The 16,323-nt window shown below is 35.0% G+C and overlaps 1 protein-coding gene across 6 annotated transcripts in view; it reads right to left on the reverse strand.

Moving 5' to 3' along the window:
- Window positions 1-6,016: 6,016 nt before the first annotated feature.
- The window catches only part of Znf292 (zinc finger protein 292), an 81,130-nt gene continuing 70,823 nt past the window's right edge, over window positions 6,017-16,323 (reverse strand). For all 6 annotated transcript variants that reach the window (XM_078019644.1, XM_005324732.5, XM_021726033.3 and 3 more), the window contains one exon: window positions 6,017-15,062. In XM_078019644.1, coding sequence (XP_077875770.1) covers window positions 7,914-15,062 — 7,149 coding nt within the window. In that variant the 3' untranslated portion in view covers window positions 6,017-7,913. The remainder of the gene's footprint in view (window positions 15,063-16,323) is intronic.

A 16,323-nucleotide genomic window follows, 5' to 3' on the forward strand; every position in this document is an offset into this window, starting at 1 on the left:
CCTTTCAAACTGCTGACTCATCTATTGTAGCTGGAAGCTGGTTTGGGATTAAAACCTTACTGGAAAAAACCTAAATTGCTTTAATATCTCATTTTATACTGGTAGCTTGCAGACTTTTTTTTTTTAAACTTTTAAGACATCAATGTAAGACAACAAAGTTTTTTAAACTTTAAAACATCAACTTTTTTCAAAACTGTAAGACATCAACAACTTTGTCTTATTTTGCAATATTCATAAAAAAACAAAAACCTTTCCCTGTGAGACCCTGAAAGTCTTCAGCTTTGAAATGGCTACACTATCACCAAGCATGACAGTAGATAAAGGAGTCTGAACAAAGGGTCAGGAGACCTGCTTTGTAGGTTTGCTATCTCCCCCCCCAGCCCATTTGACCATTTTCATAAAGTCACAATTCTAATTTTCCTGTTATTCTCACTGGGCAGGGGCTTTCATAAGAATTACATTTTAGAGTGCACAAATGAAAACCCAATTACCAACATGGGATTAGAAAATCTTTGTAGGTATATATGCTCACCAGAACACCATAATTCTGTAACTACAGAACTCTATAATTCTGCAGCTGAGATGGATTTGTCTTAAGTAGGATTAGTAAATATATACACACAGACAAATATTATAAGCATGCAATTTGTTTTTCCAGTGCTCGGGATTAAGCCCAGGGTCTTGTGCATGCTAGGCAAGCATTCTACCACTGAGCTATATCCCCACTCTAAATACATTGTTTCTGAAATTTCAGTAAGTAAATGTAATGAGATTAACAGCTTTTTAGGGTTGGAAAGGAGGACTGCCAAGAGTGACTTATTTGGACATTTGGATTGTATGACTGTCAAAGAGGTTGATTCCCTGTATACCCACCTCCCCAGCAAACCATAAGTGTCAAGGTATTAACATCTAACTTCCACAAAAAAAATGGGCCAATTTGACTTGGCAAGAAGGGGGCATTTCCCTCTGATGACTCACAGTCTCCTCTTTCCAAGCAAGTGTTTCCTGGGGAAATCTGTTCAATAGTTTGAAATCCACCACATGACCACAAAAGCCCAATAACTTCTTGAAAACCCCCAAGGGCCATTGTTGCCACCATTCCTCTTATCTAACCTACCACCCTCGGGGGATCTAAGGATAGTAGCACTAAATAGGGTTGGGTACATGCTATATATTTTTTGCCACACTCATAGCTATTTTGGAGAACAAAAAGAACCTGGTAACTACAACTGACCATTGCTGAGTGTCAGAATCCACTCAGCTCCTGCAGTTGCTTCTTATTTCCATGTTTTCTGCTAATTCTCTGGTTTAAGCATTCACAATTGCAGTATACAGCTTCTTTTTTCTTCCATATTCCCTACCTTTATCAACACAGCCACCTCCTTCATGGTTTCAGACTGGGTTCCAGGAGTTCCTTCTTTTTTTCTTTGGAACCAATATTAAATAATGCATAAAATTCACATAAAATTAAATGTAGTTTTAAAAGATCCTAATACAAATAAGCAATCTTCCTCGTCATCTAGAGAGAATTCTTTTTAGAAATCACAACAATATTTCACATCTTCTAGCAAAGAATACAGAACAACCTATTATCTCACTTGAGGGCCTATATTCTTCAAATCAAGGCATGTAGAAGCTCTGCAGTCAGTTTTGCAAGTTTCAACTCTCAGTCCTGCCATATACTATCTGTGAAACACTTAAGTGAAGATATCTAGCATCTCCTCATACTTGATTTTTTTTTATTGTAAAATGTGGATTAGAGAACTTAAGTCTTTGATTTGATACAAGAATAAATGGAAATACAAGAATTCTTAGCACCTAGCACATAGTAGCAGTTGATAAAAAGTTAATTTCTTACTATCATACACAGGACTTATGTTTGGGAAGGTCAGGTATAGCAGATTCAATGCAGCACAGAACTTGAGAAGTTCAATTATAAAGCTTATATTTCCTCTTGGATACTTAGGAAAAAACCCCTCTACTATGACTCCTACTATTATACTTTCTCTCCTCTTGTTCATTATGCTCCCTAAAAAGAACTCTCTACAGAACACTTGCCTTTTTCTTGGCTCACAAATTTATATACAACTTTCTCTTAACTGAATCTGGTCTGCCAAGACAATGACTGGACCAAGAAAATAGTGTAACCCTAACCCTTCACAAACCCCATAGCCTGGATGCATTGTGTAACTTTGGAACACAATATTCCCACTTTTTGTCCTTGGGACCAGGTTCTAATTACTGCTATACTTCAAGTTCTACCTATCTTTAATAGGTAGAAGTATACTATTCACTATGTTCAACTAAACTTAATTAGAAAATAAACATTACTTAGCAGCCACTAAAACTTCTTGAAAATGACCATCAATATTTAATTCTAATAGATTATTCTTCCTAATTGATCTCTCAATGGCATTTGGCATGACTATCTACCTTTTCTACCAACCTACTTGACATTCTGTGCCTTCATAGGCTTTTCTGGCACTCTTCTAACTCTTCCTCCCCAAGTTCTCTTTGCTGGTCTATTTTCTTCTGCCCACTAAGTGTTGGTATTCCTAAGGGCTCATTCCTTGATTATCTTTCCCTACATGCTTTCTGGGCACAACATTCTCTCATATTAATAATAATAAAAATTGCTTACAAATACAGTTAAAAACTGCCAACCCCCAAACTTTATATCTCAACTACAATTTCTAAAGACTGACTTTGCTGATTCTTCATTTCCAACAGAATGTATCAATTGCTTAGTATAATATAGATGATGAGCTATATGGTCAAAAGATAGGATTCAATCCTTCAAGAAAAGACTCCTATAAAGAATCAACCAGTATACTTCTTCCTTGATAACCTAACAAGAACCTCAAACTCAACATTAATTTCTCCTCCAAGCCTATTCTTTCTATATTATCTTGGTAAACAGCATCACCATTCACAATTACTTGAAGCCAGAAGTAGCATATACTGGCCAACTTGTGAGACAGGGGAGAGAACCTGTTTTAACTTAAAAAAATGGTGGGAATATTCTGGAAGAAAATAGGGAGAATGTTACAGAGGTGATGGTGATTGGGATTCATGTTATGACATGGAAAGAAGCAGCTTTCCACTTTGGAGGTAGAAGTGACCATAATTGTGACTAAATACAGGGTAATGACATGAATTGGCTATTAATGATAGCAACATCAAACAGGCAAGAGACGTTACTTCTCCAGATAAGGAATATTGGTAGAGGAATAGATTGAAGGTGGTTGGAGAAAATAATTGTCTGTATATAATGTGTTCAACTCTGTGGTAGGCAGTTATAAATACCATGAAGTTTGATCTAAGAAATATAAATCTGAGCACAACTGGTTCATTTGAATACTAAACTCCAAAGAATGGACGTAATCATCCAAAAAGAGGATAGAAAGACCAATGACTCAGAGCCCAGGTACTGAGAAATAAAGTAGGGATAGAATCAGAGCTGGAATAGCCAAAAAGAGAAAACTAACAAAATGTCAAGGAGAAGCATCACCCTATTGAATTCTCCCAAGGCAGTAAATTAGGGCATTAAAAGTACCAGTTAAACATCATAGAAAAGGCTGGTGATCCTGGTAAGAGTAATTTTAGGAGTTCCAGGAGACATAGCTCAGTTGGTAGAGTGCTTGCCTTGAATGCAAAAGGTCCTAGGTTCAATCCCTAGCACTACAAAAAAAAAAAAAAAAAAAAAAAAAAAAAAAAAAAGGTGGTAAATAACAAGAGAGAAAACAATGTGAAAATACATTAGCTGTGATTGGAACAAGACAAATGGGGTTTTGGTTAGCTGAAATAAAATGTCTCTGTCATCTCTTTCAAGAACAATAGCTACTAGGGCCTTTCAAATTGTTGAAGAGAATCTGGCTGTAAAGAAAGGTTGATCAGCTGGGCGTGGTGTCACATGCCTGTAATCCAACAGCAGGAAAATCCAAAGTTCAAAGCTAGCTTCCATGAATTACCAAGGTCCTGAGCAACTTGGTGAGACCATCTTAAAATAAAGAGATTTTTAAAAAGGGCTGGGATATGTCTCAGTGGTTAAGCACCCCTTGGGTTTAAACCCTGATACAAAAAACAAAAACAAAAACAAACAAACAAAAAAAACAGTTAACTGAAAGTGCTTGGGAGGTTAGAGTGGGAATGGAATGGTTTTTGATAAAAAGGGGGTAGGGCTCCCATTTCACTGAAATGAGTAAGGCCAGTGAAAAAAAACTATTATTTCTTCATCAAGTGGTAGTGATGGGAAGGACAGATAGCAAACTTAACAAATATAAAAAGTAAAAACACTTGTGGGTGTGTGTAATCTTATTATAGAGTATCTGGGGGTGTCTCTGAAAAGGTGACATTTAGGCTGAGTACTGATGGATAGTTAGTCATTAAAAATAAAGGAATAAACATTCTAGCTAGACATAGTTATGTGTGAGGGCTTTGTGAGGGGGAAATATAAACAGCAGGAAATGGTAAGTGGGGTTAAGAATATCTGAAGAGGTTGGCAGGGGTTTTAAGCAAGTAGAGAGACTTGATTTTAATAAAAGGTGAATACAGAATGATATTCAAAACATTAACAATTAGCACAGTACAAGAATCAAGTGGAGCAGACAAAGAGATCAATCATAATAATCACCAATCCTGGCTGCATGAAAGCCGTTTTAGACCATCATTTTCCCAAGTCTGTTAAGGATACTTATTCAGTGGGATATACCTAAACATTAACATCAAAGAAGAAAAATACTACAGCTGGGAGAGCTTGCCTTGTACATGTGAAGCACTGGATTCAATCCTCAGGACCACATAAAAATAAATAAAATAATGATATTGTGTTTATTTACAACTATGATATACATATATATATGTGTGTATATATATATAACTTTTTTTTAAAGAAAAATACTCTCATGGTCCATTAAGCCTGAAAAATTTTCACTTCAACATGTTTTAAAAAACAAACAAACATGGCTTTTTAATTTTGGTTTTTTTTTTGTGATGCTGGGATTGAACCCAGAGCCTTGTGGCATGTGAGGCAAGCACTATCAACTGAGGTATTGCTCCAGCCCTCAATCTTAAATATACTAATGTGCACTGGATATTTTAAAAGGGACCTATAATTACATAGTTTACTATACTATCCTTACCCATGATGTCACACTACAATAAACATTTTGAAAAAGGCTAATTTAAGACTGCATGTGCATGATGTTTTGCTATCTCTCATAAACATCAATCTATTTCCCAATTCCATTTACATTTAACACTACTTCTGGTTCCTTTCTAAAATTTGTAACTGATTAAGTTGTTCAACCTAAATGCACTCAGTAACCATTTTTTATTTTCCGGGGGGAGGGGAAGCTTACAATTCTTATCTCTCAAGCCCTTTAAAATAATTTAACTATAGTAAATTCAGCTGCTGAAAAGTTCCAAAATAGTTACATTTAACTTAATGATGTATTGAATATTAATAATGTTTGTTACGTGTAGTATTAAAATCCTTTGGATTGAGAATAGATTGAGGAAAAGTATACCATGAAAAAAATATACTTTGATTCTTTTTTTAATACTTAGGCATTACATTCCATATTGAATTTTACCAACATGCTACTCTATAAATTCATATTTTCTTTATATTATAATTTGAATTTTCTGTTCCATGCTAAAAAGCCCACTCTTCCATAATTACTTTCAACATACAATATATGAAATTAAAAAAAAAATCACTCAATGTTGGCAAACTCTTTCAGGGGAACAATTACAGAATTGTATAATGGTCAATTTTCTCAAGCTAGTAAGCAAAAGAAAAGCCCCAACACATTGGCATTTTCACTTAACAATGGCTCATCATGATTATCAGAAATAAACTTATTTGTTATTATACTATATCAGGCATTTTTACTAGGTGCCTACCTTTAAGAGCTAGGTCAACTTCTAAGAAAACTGTATGAAAATATTCAGTTAACAAAAAGTTAATATTAAAATTACTCAGTTAAATTATTGTTCAGAGAAAAAACATGTATTAACCACCCATGAAAACAACTTTTATTTTAATAAATAACAGTGGGCTTACCAAAGGGTAGGGATTTTAATGTGTCAAGTTTTATGCATATTGATAATAAACCTTAAGGTAGTGAAACCAACTACTCAATATAATCCACTAAGCCTAAAAATTAAGCTATAATACTTTAATAATAAAACTTAAAAAAATATTTTCCAAAAGAAAATAGTTCACTCCTTGACCATGCTTATTTATTCAGAGTACCAGCAATTTCAGTTAAGTGCTTCATTTTTCCTGCAAATCTGATGCTGCACAGGGAATATACACATTTTTTTTTGTATCATTACAATATCATCAATATCCCAGGCCAGTATATTTTCAATGCAATTCTTTTATAACAAACACAACATAAAAAAATCAATATAATATTTATGGCAAACAAAAGTAATAGTGAAAGAATGTCTTCTTTTTTTTCCAGTACTGATTTTAGTTGGACTTTAAATGAAGGTCATCAACTGTCCTGAAATAACTTCTACCTCTGGCTGTGAATCCACAGTATAAATATGGTGAATAAAGCTAAAACTGTAAGAGCTAACTATATACTGAATAATCAAAATAATCAATTATAACAACTAATACTGCTCTTGAAGAGTGATCTAATGAAAAAAAGTATCATTAGATATGGTGAGAAAATACAGACATATCTGTACAATCTAACATCTATAAACAGTAAAATCAAAACATTCAACTTCCTTATAGAAAGTGTTTCATCTATGTAACTATAAATGTTAAGATTCTTGCATTTTATAAACACAAGATGGGCTCACTTTGATGATACCAATTTTAAGATTTATAAAAATGTTTAAAAAATTATTTCCACAAAAGTTTATACAGTTTAAAGCTATACACCAAGCTATAAATCTCAGAAAATGGGAGGAAAAACCTTTATAAGATCACATGTATAAAACAAGAAACAAAATGTGATTTTATTTAAGGCAATACTGGGCTACTTCACAAATCACCACCTCAAATATTTACACTGCTCCACACTACTAGTTTCTATCACATTCACAAAGGATTTTTTAAAATACCAATGTTTAAAATCTTCAATGTAGTAAATTTTTAAATTCACATTGCCATCATATGTCATGGACTCATAGTAACTATATCCAATCAAAAGTCATGGAAAAAGGAGGAAAGAAAAAAAAAACTGTTGCTATAGGAAACCACTAAAGAATCTGCTTTAATTTCACACAAAAACCACCCCAAAATCCCGGATGGCAAACTTACAAAGCAGAGCCAAGTGTTGATACAATGTGCCTACTTTGTGAAACATTGTCTTGAGATCATCTTGTAAATACATTTCATGTAAAAAAAAAAAAAAATCAATGAACTATGGCAAAGTTTCTAGTTTTAGTTCAAAAAGTTCTTAATTTAAAACAATAAAAGAAGTTTTAAAAATTTGATCACTTAGTTAAAAATTAAAATTCCAAATATAAATGTATCATTTAATAGTTTAGACTTACAGACTGCTGGTGGCAGCAAATGATTTACAATAATAAATATATACAAAAAAAGGTATCTACAAATAAAGAGTACTGTTATACATGAGCAGTGACCTGGTGAAACATACCAATCACACAGATAATTCAGTCTGGTTTATGAAAAGGGCAACTGGGAGATAGAAATTTGAGGTTAACTCAAATATTTACAATAACTGAAGTATTGATTCTATTCCTCAAGTCCCATAGGGATAAAAAAAAGTTTTACATGACAAATGTCATGTTTTTTTTTTTTTTTTTTTTTGGCCAGGTTAATTCACATCAACAAAAAATAATAAGTTTCACAATTACAGCATGCTTGATGGCTTCCTATTTAAAATACAACTATAAATGATGTATTTATAGTACATTAGTTATCAGTACTGCCCCCTGCCTGTGGCTTTACCTATACTGATTTCTTTCATTACAGATATATCTGGATCATTTGAATGTACTTCAAGTTTTTTCAGACTGACGGTAGGTTTCATTTCCTGAAGTTGCTTTAAGACAAGCTCAGTGCAATCTTTAAGAGTCTTGTCTAAAACAATTTTTACATTATCACTGCACTGAAGCTGTGATGGATTGGCAAACTGTACAAAGATTTCACTTTCTTTACAAGAGCACACATGATTTCCACTAGTCATAAGCGTCTTATCAGTATTTTTTCTTGAATTTGAATGGGCTCCTCTTTTAGTTCCACTATTTGGATGGTCTTTGTCGGTACTTTTCTTCTGTTTCACTGCAGACTCCTCAAGAAACTTCAAAAATGATACTTCAAATCCCATTGGTTTAAATGAGCTCCAGTCAAAAGAAGCAGGATGCTCCTCAGTGGTTTGAATTGCAACAGCAGTTTCTTCTTCTTTATGCATGTTACTTAACTTAACTGTTAGTTCTGGTTCGGCTTTTTCAACTTTCCTTTTCTTATTTTGTGAGACATTTTTTTCTTTATTAACTCTCTTCAGATTGCTTGCTTTTTGTCTTTCTGACTGGGAGGGATTATTTTCCTGAAAACTGTTATTTACATTTGAAGAGGTATTAGCCTGGGTCTCCACAGTTGTGCTGTCTTCATTTATTAATTTTGTAATAAACAATTCCGTTAGCTCATCCATTTCATCTTTTTCATTTTTTTCAACTTCCTTCTGTGGAGCAGTAGTTGTTCTTGAGTTTTCATTGGTCTCTGATACACATGTGTCAGAATCTTTCACATCATTCATAGTACCTTCTTGCTCAGAATTTTCCTTTATTTCTGAGTTGCCACACTGTTTGAAAACAATGAGAAGATTGCGGTGTTGTGATGTAAATGCCTTAGATAATTTATGACATTTATAATGTCTAATTATATTGCTTTCACTTGTAACAACTGAAGTACATCCCTTTATCATACATGGATACTGGGTTACAAACCTGCTTGTACACTCAGACAAGGCATCATTTCTAGCCTTTATAGAATATACATGCTTTCCACGTTTCAGAGAATAAGGCTTATTTTCTTCAATTTGCACAATCTTTGCATTCTTGTTTTCTAAATTATTTTTTTTCTTTCTTTTGGTCTTAGCCATTTTGATTCCCTCCTTTCCACATCTGCTATGTTTTGTTCCCCGATGTTTAGACTTTACTCTTTCTTGGTTTGCCTTGCTTGATATATTTTCCTGGCCAGGTGTTAATTTTCTTGGGCGAATCAAGTGAGCTTTATGTTTGTCATTATGCTTATTAAAAATGTGTCGGAGGAGATTAGACCGAGTTGCATATATACGGTCACAGCCTTCACAATCACACTTATATATGCCATCTTCTTCGGTTTTACTTGTCCTTGATCCAATTCCATGGTCTGCCTCAAGATGAACAACATAATTCAAATATGTTGTAAATGAAGATTTACACTCTAATTGGTCACATGGAAATTTCCCAACATCCACAGAGGCAGTCATGCTTTCAATCTCCTCAGGGGTCATTTCATGAAGTTTCATGTAGTGTTGTATTAGGCCAGTAATTGCTTGGAAAATTCGAGAACAGTCACTCACCTGACATCGAAATTCTTTCATGGTTTGTTTAGTTTCAGTTTCTTCAATTTCTTTACCAGCTTCATTTTCTTCTTCAACCTCTGCAGAAAATGCAGGAAGATCTGATTTATGTACAGCCTGATAATGAAGAATCAAGTTTTGCTGTATTGTAAAGGCAGCAAAGCATCCCTGGTGAACACATCGATAAGGTCTATAGGGACTATATCTTGTTGGAAATTCAAGGGATTGGGAAACTGGCTTCTTCCGTTTTTTCTCCTCCTTTTCTTTTTTATGCCTCCTAATTTTCCGTCCTTTGGTTTGTATATTTGTGAGAGAATTGATATTATATTGGTCAGAAGTAACTGCAACCAGTTGTGAAGAATTTTCTGTCTTTTCAGGACTTTTTTTTTCTACGAGTTGTTTTTCTGGGATCACTGCTACATTACTGAGAGCATTTTCTGTTGCTGATCCCAATTCTAGGGTAGGCTGACATTCCCTTTTGTTTTCCTCTGTTATACCTGGCTGTTTTTTCACTTGTGTAATTCGTGGGGCTGACAAATTTTCATTCTGAGATTTTCTTCCATAAGGCCTTTTTATTTTTAACTTTACCATTTCTTCTGTTGTAAAATGATGCACCAACTGACAGTGTGCCCGGAGATTAGAATTTCTTGTAAATGTTTTTGTACATGTAGGTACTACACATTTAAATGGAGCAAATTTCAACTGATTCTTCTTAATTTCAAGAATCATCTCTGGAGTATACTGGTGGATTTTACCATAGTGCTTGAACAGTGCATCCTTTGTCATAGCACTGTAGTTACAGCCTTGGTTTTGACACACAAAGGGTTTATTAACTTTGTCACTAAACTGAATGTGTATCATTTCAGAAACTGGCTGAACAACTGTGACAGTTGGAACTGGTTTAACAGGAGCAGGAGTCAGTGTCACTGATGTATTTATTAATATACACTGGGATGAAGTGGACAGGTCATTTTCTAATTTTAATTTTTGTAAGCCTTCTAAAATTTCCTGTATTTGATCTTCTTTATGCAATACTTCAGACTGAGGAATGTTACTTTTGGTTGGTATTACACTTACGAAAGAGGAAAACTGAGAAGAATCGGGTAATTTGTTATTTTGTACAGGATTCACTGAAGGAAGCTGAATGTTATAATTAATTTGAGTATTCTGTGATGTTTCACCAGCACCCTGAGATCCACTTTTTACCTCAAGTATTTGAGAATTCATAGCAGTTTTAATAATTTCAAGAGTCTTTTCAAAGTTCTGCATAACATTGTCTTCAGAAATCTGCAAATCAGAATTCACTGAAGTTGTGCATGAATTCAAAGCCATCATCTGGGAATCACCATTTTCAGTTTTTATTAAAGGGGCTAACACTGAATGGGACTCAATATTGGTTTTAAAGTTCTCTTTTACATCAGTCATAAACAACTGATTGTCAACATTATTTAATTTCTGTGTTAGATTTTCCACCAAACTCTGAGGTTCACAATTTGGAATTACATTTGAATGAATATTAGTAGCAGGGATCTCAATACTCTTTGCTATAAGTCCCATTGTTGTTAAGTCACTGGGTACTAAGTTTTGGGAAGCATTAGGTGCAATTAGTGGAGGAGCAACTTTCTTTCTTCTCTTAGAAGCACTATTTCCCTTTTTATTTAAGTGACTGGATCTTGTGTTCTGAGGACCATTTATAACTGAAACACGTGAACTGTTATTGGTAAAATTTTGTGATGGACCAGTAGAATTAGTATATGAACTAGAGCACAAACCATTTTCAACAGTCTTCAGTAGTAAGTCATTTGTTGGAAAAACAGGCAAACTGCTACATTCCTCCACGGTGGAAGTTTTGGAGTTTGGTGTCTGATTCTGGTTTGTCAGGAGGGTATTTGAATGGCATACAGTCTGCAACAAGGGTGGTACAGTTGGATTTGGCATCACTGTTGCATTTACTTGTGCTGTATCTGAGATACAACTTGTTGGAACAACCTGAGAAAGTATTTCGGCACCCTCAAAGGTACTGGGAATGCCAGCAGTCTCTAAAGCCTGTTTAATAATTTCACTTCCTTCTTGACTAACACTGGTATTAAAGTTATTCACACCAGATCGAGGAAATGTATTTGGTAAAAATGTTGATGAGCGATTTTCAGCAGCAAGAAGCTGTAGGAATGATGGATCTTTAAAACACACTTCTGGATTGAAGGTAGACTGTTGTGGCTGCTGCAAATTTACTGCATTTGTGGACAGAATCATGCTGGCAAGAAGAGAAGGCTGTCCATTATTTTGTAGAAGTTCTTGAGCAATTTCTGCTCCATCCAGTGGTTTACAATAAGATCGCTTAGATAAATGTCCACCCAGTGACCTTGGATTAGTAAAAGCTCTATAACACCTGCTACAGATAAATTTTCCATCTCTGATAATTGCAGGCCATTTAGCCCTTTTGTTGTGCTTGGGTTTTCTTTCCTTCCCATTTGGGCCACGCCCTCGGTCTTTTTTCACTTTTTCAGGTGCAGATTGCTGGGCACTGGTGTTACTGAAGTCATTTGCAACATTTACTTGTGAAGGAAAAACTGTATTTTCACCATTACTCCCCTTTAGAAAAGAGGAATTAGTGTTTCCTTCAATCTGTGAGGAATAATGATTTGTATTATTTTCCAGTTGGGAAAAAACAGAATTTGTCCCACTATCTGCTGGTGAAGGGAATAGAGACATTGAACTACTTTCTGCAGGTAAAGGAAGGAAAGGATCTGAACCACTGTCAATATTCAAAGGCAAAACTGTTTTGGTTAGATCTTCCATTTGTGCTGGCAAGGTTGAATTTGATAAATTTTCCATTTGAGAACACAGCATACCACTTTGCTCACTTTTATCCTGAGAAGATATATTTGGGTTTATGACACTTTCCATCGAGGGCAACAATGGAGCTGACACACTGGCTAAATGAGCTGGAAAAACTGAAGGTGAGACATGTTGCAACTGGGCTGAACAAGCAGGATTCCCATTGGCTTTGGTCTGTGGTGTAAAAAATGCATTATTAGAGCTCACCTGTGATGGTAAAAAATAAACAAACTTTCCATTATTGGGTGTATTTAAGTTATTAGATTTCTGACCTTTTTTACTTTTTCGCTGCATTTTAAATGCAGCATATTGGTCAGGGTGTGCAGTCTTCATGTGTTTCCCAATACTCTGTGAAGAATTATAGGTTCGTGTACATCCCTCGACCTGGCAGCTGAATTTCTGAACTGGAGGTTTTGGAGGCACTGATGGAGTTCCTATTGAACTACTTGGGTTAGGCGGTGATGGAACAAATGTGATACTTTCTAATGTCTTAAGAGGTAAGTTATAAAGGTTGGGTGGTGTTTTAACATTACCTTCACATTCAAACTTAGAAGCTGGTAAATTGTTTTGAAATCCTGCCTGATTTTGTACAGAAAAGGTCATCAAATTGTTCACTTGTCTTTCTAAGTTTTGTGGATTAAGGTCACCTATTTTAAGGGTTTCTGAATTTACTAGATTATTCTGAGCAATCTGGCCTTCATTAAAGCAATTCTGTCCTTTTCTCTCTTGGAAACCTGGATGGCACAAATCATTACAAGTATCTTCAACTGGTGTGTTTACATTTGTGACCAGTGGCTCATTGGTGCCTTCCACAGTTGAGTTTTCTTGCTTCCCAAAGTTATCCTCCATCCCCTGATTCAGAGATACTTTGATGGATACCGCTACTTCACTGGCTTGAAGAAGAGGAGTAGGAGCAGGGTTTTCTAAACCATTTGGCAATGGTCCATTAGCTTGCCTGAGGTCAGAGGAAGAACTCTGGTCTTGTTTGGTCACAACTGACTCTGCTTTGCTTTTATCCCAAGCATTACTTGTATCTGCTGGTAAGCTGTTTTCAATGTTATTCTCTGAAGGAAGCAAAGATCTTTCTTTCTCAGTATTCTCTTCTGTGTTCTGATTCACTTTGGAAGGCTGAAGAGAATCTCCAGATGAATTAAGCTGGTCTTCAGGAGGCAGTGTTTTTTCAGGAGAAGTACTATGATCATCCAGGTGCTTTTCCAGCTCACTCTGAGAACGATAAACTTTACCACAACCCGTAAACTTACAAGTGTAGGTATTATAATGTTGTGCTTCATGATCATATAGTAAATAAGCTTCAGAAAAAATTCTGCCACATTTAGGAAACATGCACTTTGCTCTAAAGACTTGATGCTCCTTTCGGTGGGTTAAAAGTTCTGCATAACTATTAAAACCAGCCTTACATTTCATCTGAATGCAGATATATGGTTTACTGCCACAGTGCATTTGTAAGTGATCATTGAGATGAGTAACACTTACAAAATGTCTTCTACAGTACTGGCAAATAACTTTTTTGCTTTGCATTTCAAGAAAGCGCTTGGCATCTTCATTGTCCTTATGCCCCTTTACATGAGCAATTAAATTTTTAAAGTACTTGAAGCCCTTTTTACAAAAAGTTACAGGGCAATTAAATTCATTAACAGGTACTGGTTTCTGGATTGGGATTACTTCTGGCTCGTAAGATTTATCTTTGTCATCATTCTCATCATCTGAGCCATCATTGTCATTAAACACTATGAAATCTGTTGAATAGAGACTATTCTTTTTTATTGGCCGCTGTTCCTGTTTAGCCACAGTATTAGTCTTCTGATTCTCATGGGTGGTCGAAATCTTAGGAGGCCTTCCCAATCTTCTTAGTGGTTTCATGGCTGCTAGTCTCTCTTTACTAGATTGTTTAACATGCAATGTGACATGAGGGACAAAAGTTTCTTTAGAATTAAAGTTCTTTGCACAAATAGGGCAACTATAAATCCCATCTTTGTAATGCTTCTGAGCATGTCGTACTATTCTGTGACCAAGGAATTCTTTGTCACATAGCACACAATACTGCATATAGGCCTGCCAATTCCTAAACCTAGCAGATATAAATCCCCTTTCTCTTAATTGCTTTATCTCCCTCTTCTTCTGTTTTTCATCACCAATATCTTTAAGAAGGCCAGAATTAGCACCAATTACTCCAGAAAGTCCATTCATAGAAGTTTCTTTACTCTCCTCCTGGTACTCTACTACTTTCTCATATACTTCACTGTCATTTAATTCATCAATTGAAGACACAATGGATGCTTCTTCTCCCATTAGTGCAAGACATTGTCGTTTTAAAGTTTTCCAATCCCAGAATTCTGGATCAAAGGGCCACTGAGTTTTCAAAACAAGTAAGAGCTCACAGCGTAGAGAATTTGGTATTGGAAGATTTTCTTCATCATATTTCTGGTCTGGCTGGTTATACAACATTTCCACAGCATAGTACGCATCTACTGTAGGTTCAATAAGAAATTCACTCAGTTGACAAGCACGTTTAACTTCCAGATCATCAGGCAATAAACATGAAATGGTCTTGCAAATGGATATTTTCACTTCAGTATTTTCTGTAGATTCTAAGCGAAGAGCTTTGACACATAATTCTATACAGGTAGCAAGTCCAGCCCCTTCAGTCTGTGAAAAAAACAAACAGGAAATGTTAACTTAATCAATACTAAACAGAGATTTGTTTTTTAATTTAGTTTTTAACAACCAGATGTGCTTTTCTCAAATCTGGCAAGAGCAACATATAAAAAGATGTCCCTTCCAAATTACTGCAGCTTAGTCTAGTGTGTGTGTGAAATGAATTGCATAAAACAAAACAAAACAAAACAACAACAACAAAAAAAAACAGGAGGAAAAAAAAGTAACTTAAGGGGCTGGGATTGTGGCTCAGGGGTAGAATGTTTGCCTACCATGTGTGAGGCCCTGAGATCTTCAGTACCAATATAAATAAATAAAGGTATTGTGTCCACCTACAACTGAAAAATATATGTATAAAGAAAAAAAGTAATGCAAACTAAGACAAGATCTGGGTATAAAATCATCTAGTCTAGGCAAACTTGCAAGTTATTTAACATCTCTGACTTTTCATAGCTTGTTTATTAAAAAAGTCAAAACAGTACTTAAACTTCATAAAATTGCTGCTGCGAGCTTTAAAGGAAATTGTCTGAAATACCAAGTATAAGTCAATGTAATCTCTGGCACATACTAAACAATTAATAATAAATGTTATCTTGATCATAAATTTTACTTCCTAAATTTATACTTGCAATCCTTCTGAAACAAATCCTCTAATCTAATTACAAAATGGAGCATGTCCTCAGATCACCTAACTTGTTAGTAACATAAGAAAATTTTCACTTCTATCAAAAATAACCATTTGATCACTAATAGGGAATTCTAGTGCTAGTATAAATCTGAATGTCACATCACTTACCTTATGGCTGACCCAGCTTGAGAATTAGAAGTAAGAGGAGACAGAGCCCAATAGTTTTATCTTTTGAATTAGCATCCTGAACAATTAATAGATACAGTAATGAAGAAGATAAGAGTCATCTGATTGATACAAGGATTAAAGAGATAAAAAAATGGATTTTAAAGACAAAAAGGAAAGGAGGAGAAAAAAAAAACACCAAACCAATCAACTAACAACAACAACAACAACAACAACAAAAACCTTACATACAAAATTCAAGCCAGTCACAGGAAATGGCCACATGTACTGGAAGAGAATATATGAGATATAGGATTCAAAAGGCATGAAAGAAAAGTAAAAGAAAAGTGATAGAGATTGTATTTTCACAGGTTAAGAAAGAAATCAAAGCTCATCTATGGAGCAAAAAAGGCATGAGGTTCGAAGAATAGAATACTGAACTGGCCTTGATTTTAGAAA

This window comes from Ictidomys tridecemlineatus, chromosome 8 (genome assembly GCF_052094955.1).
Source record: "Ictidomys tridecemlineatus isolate mIctTri1 chromosome 8, mIctTri1.hap1, whole genome shotgun sequence".
Lineage (NCBI taxonomy): Eukaryota > Metazoa > Chordata > Mammalia > Rodentia > Sciuridae > Ictidomys > Ictidomys tridecemlineatus.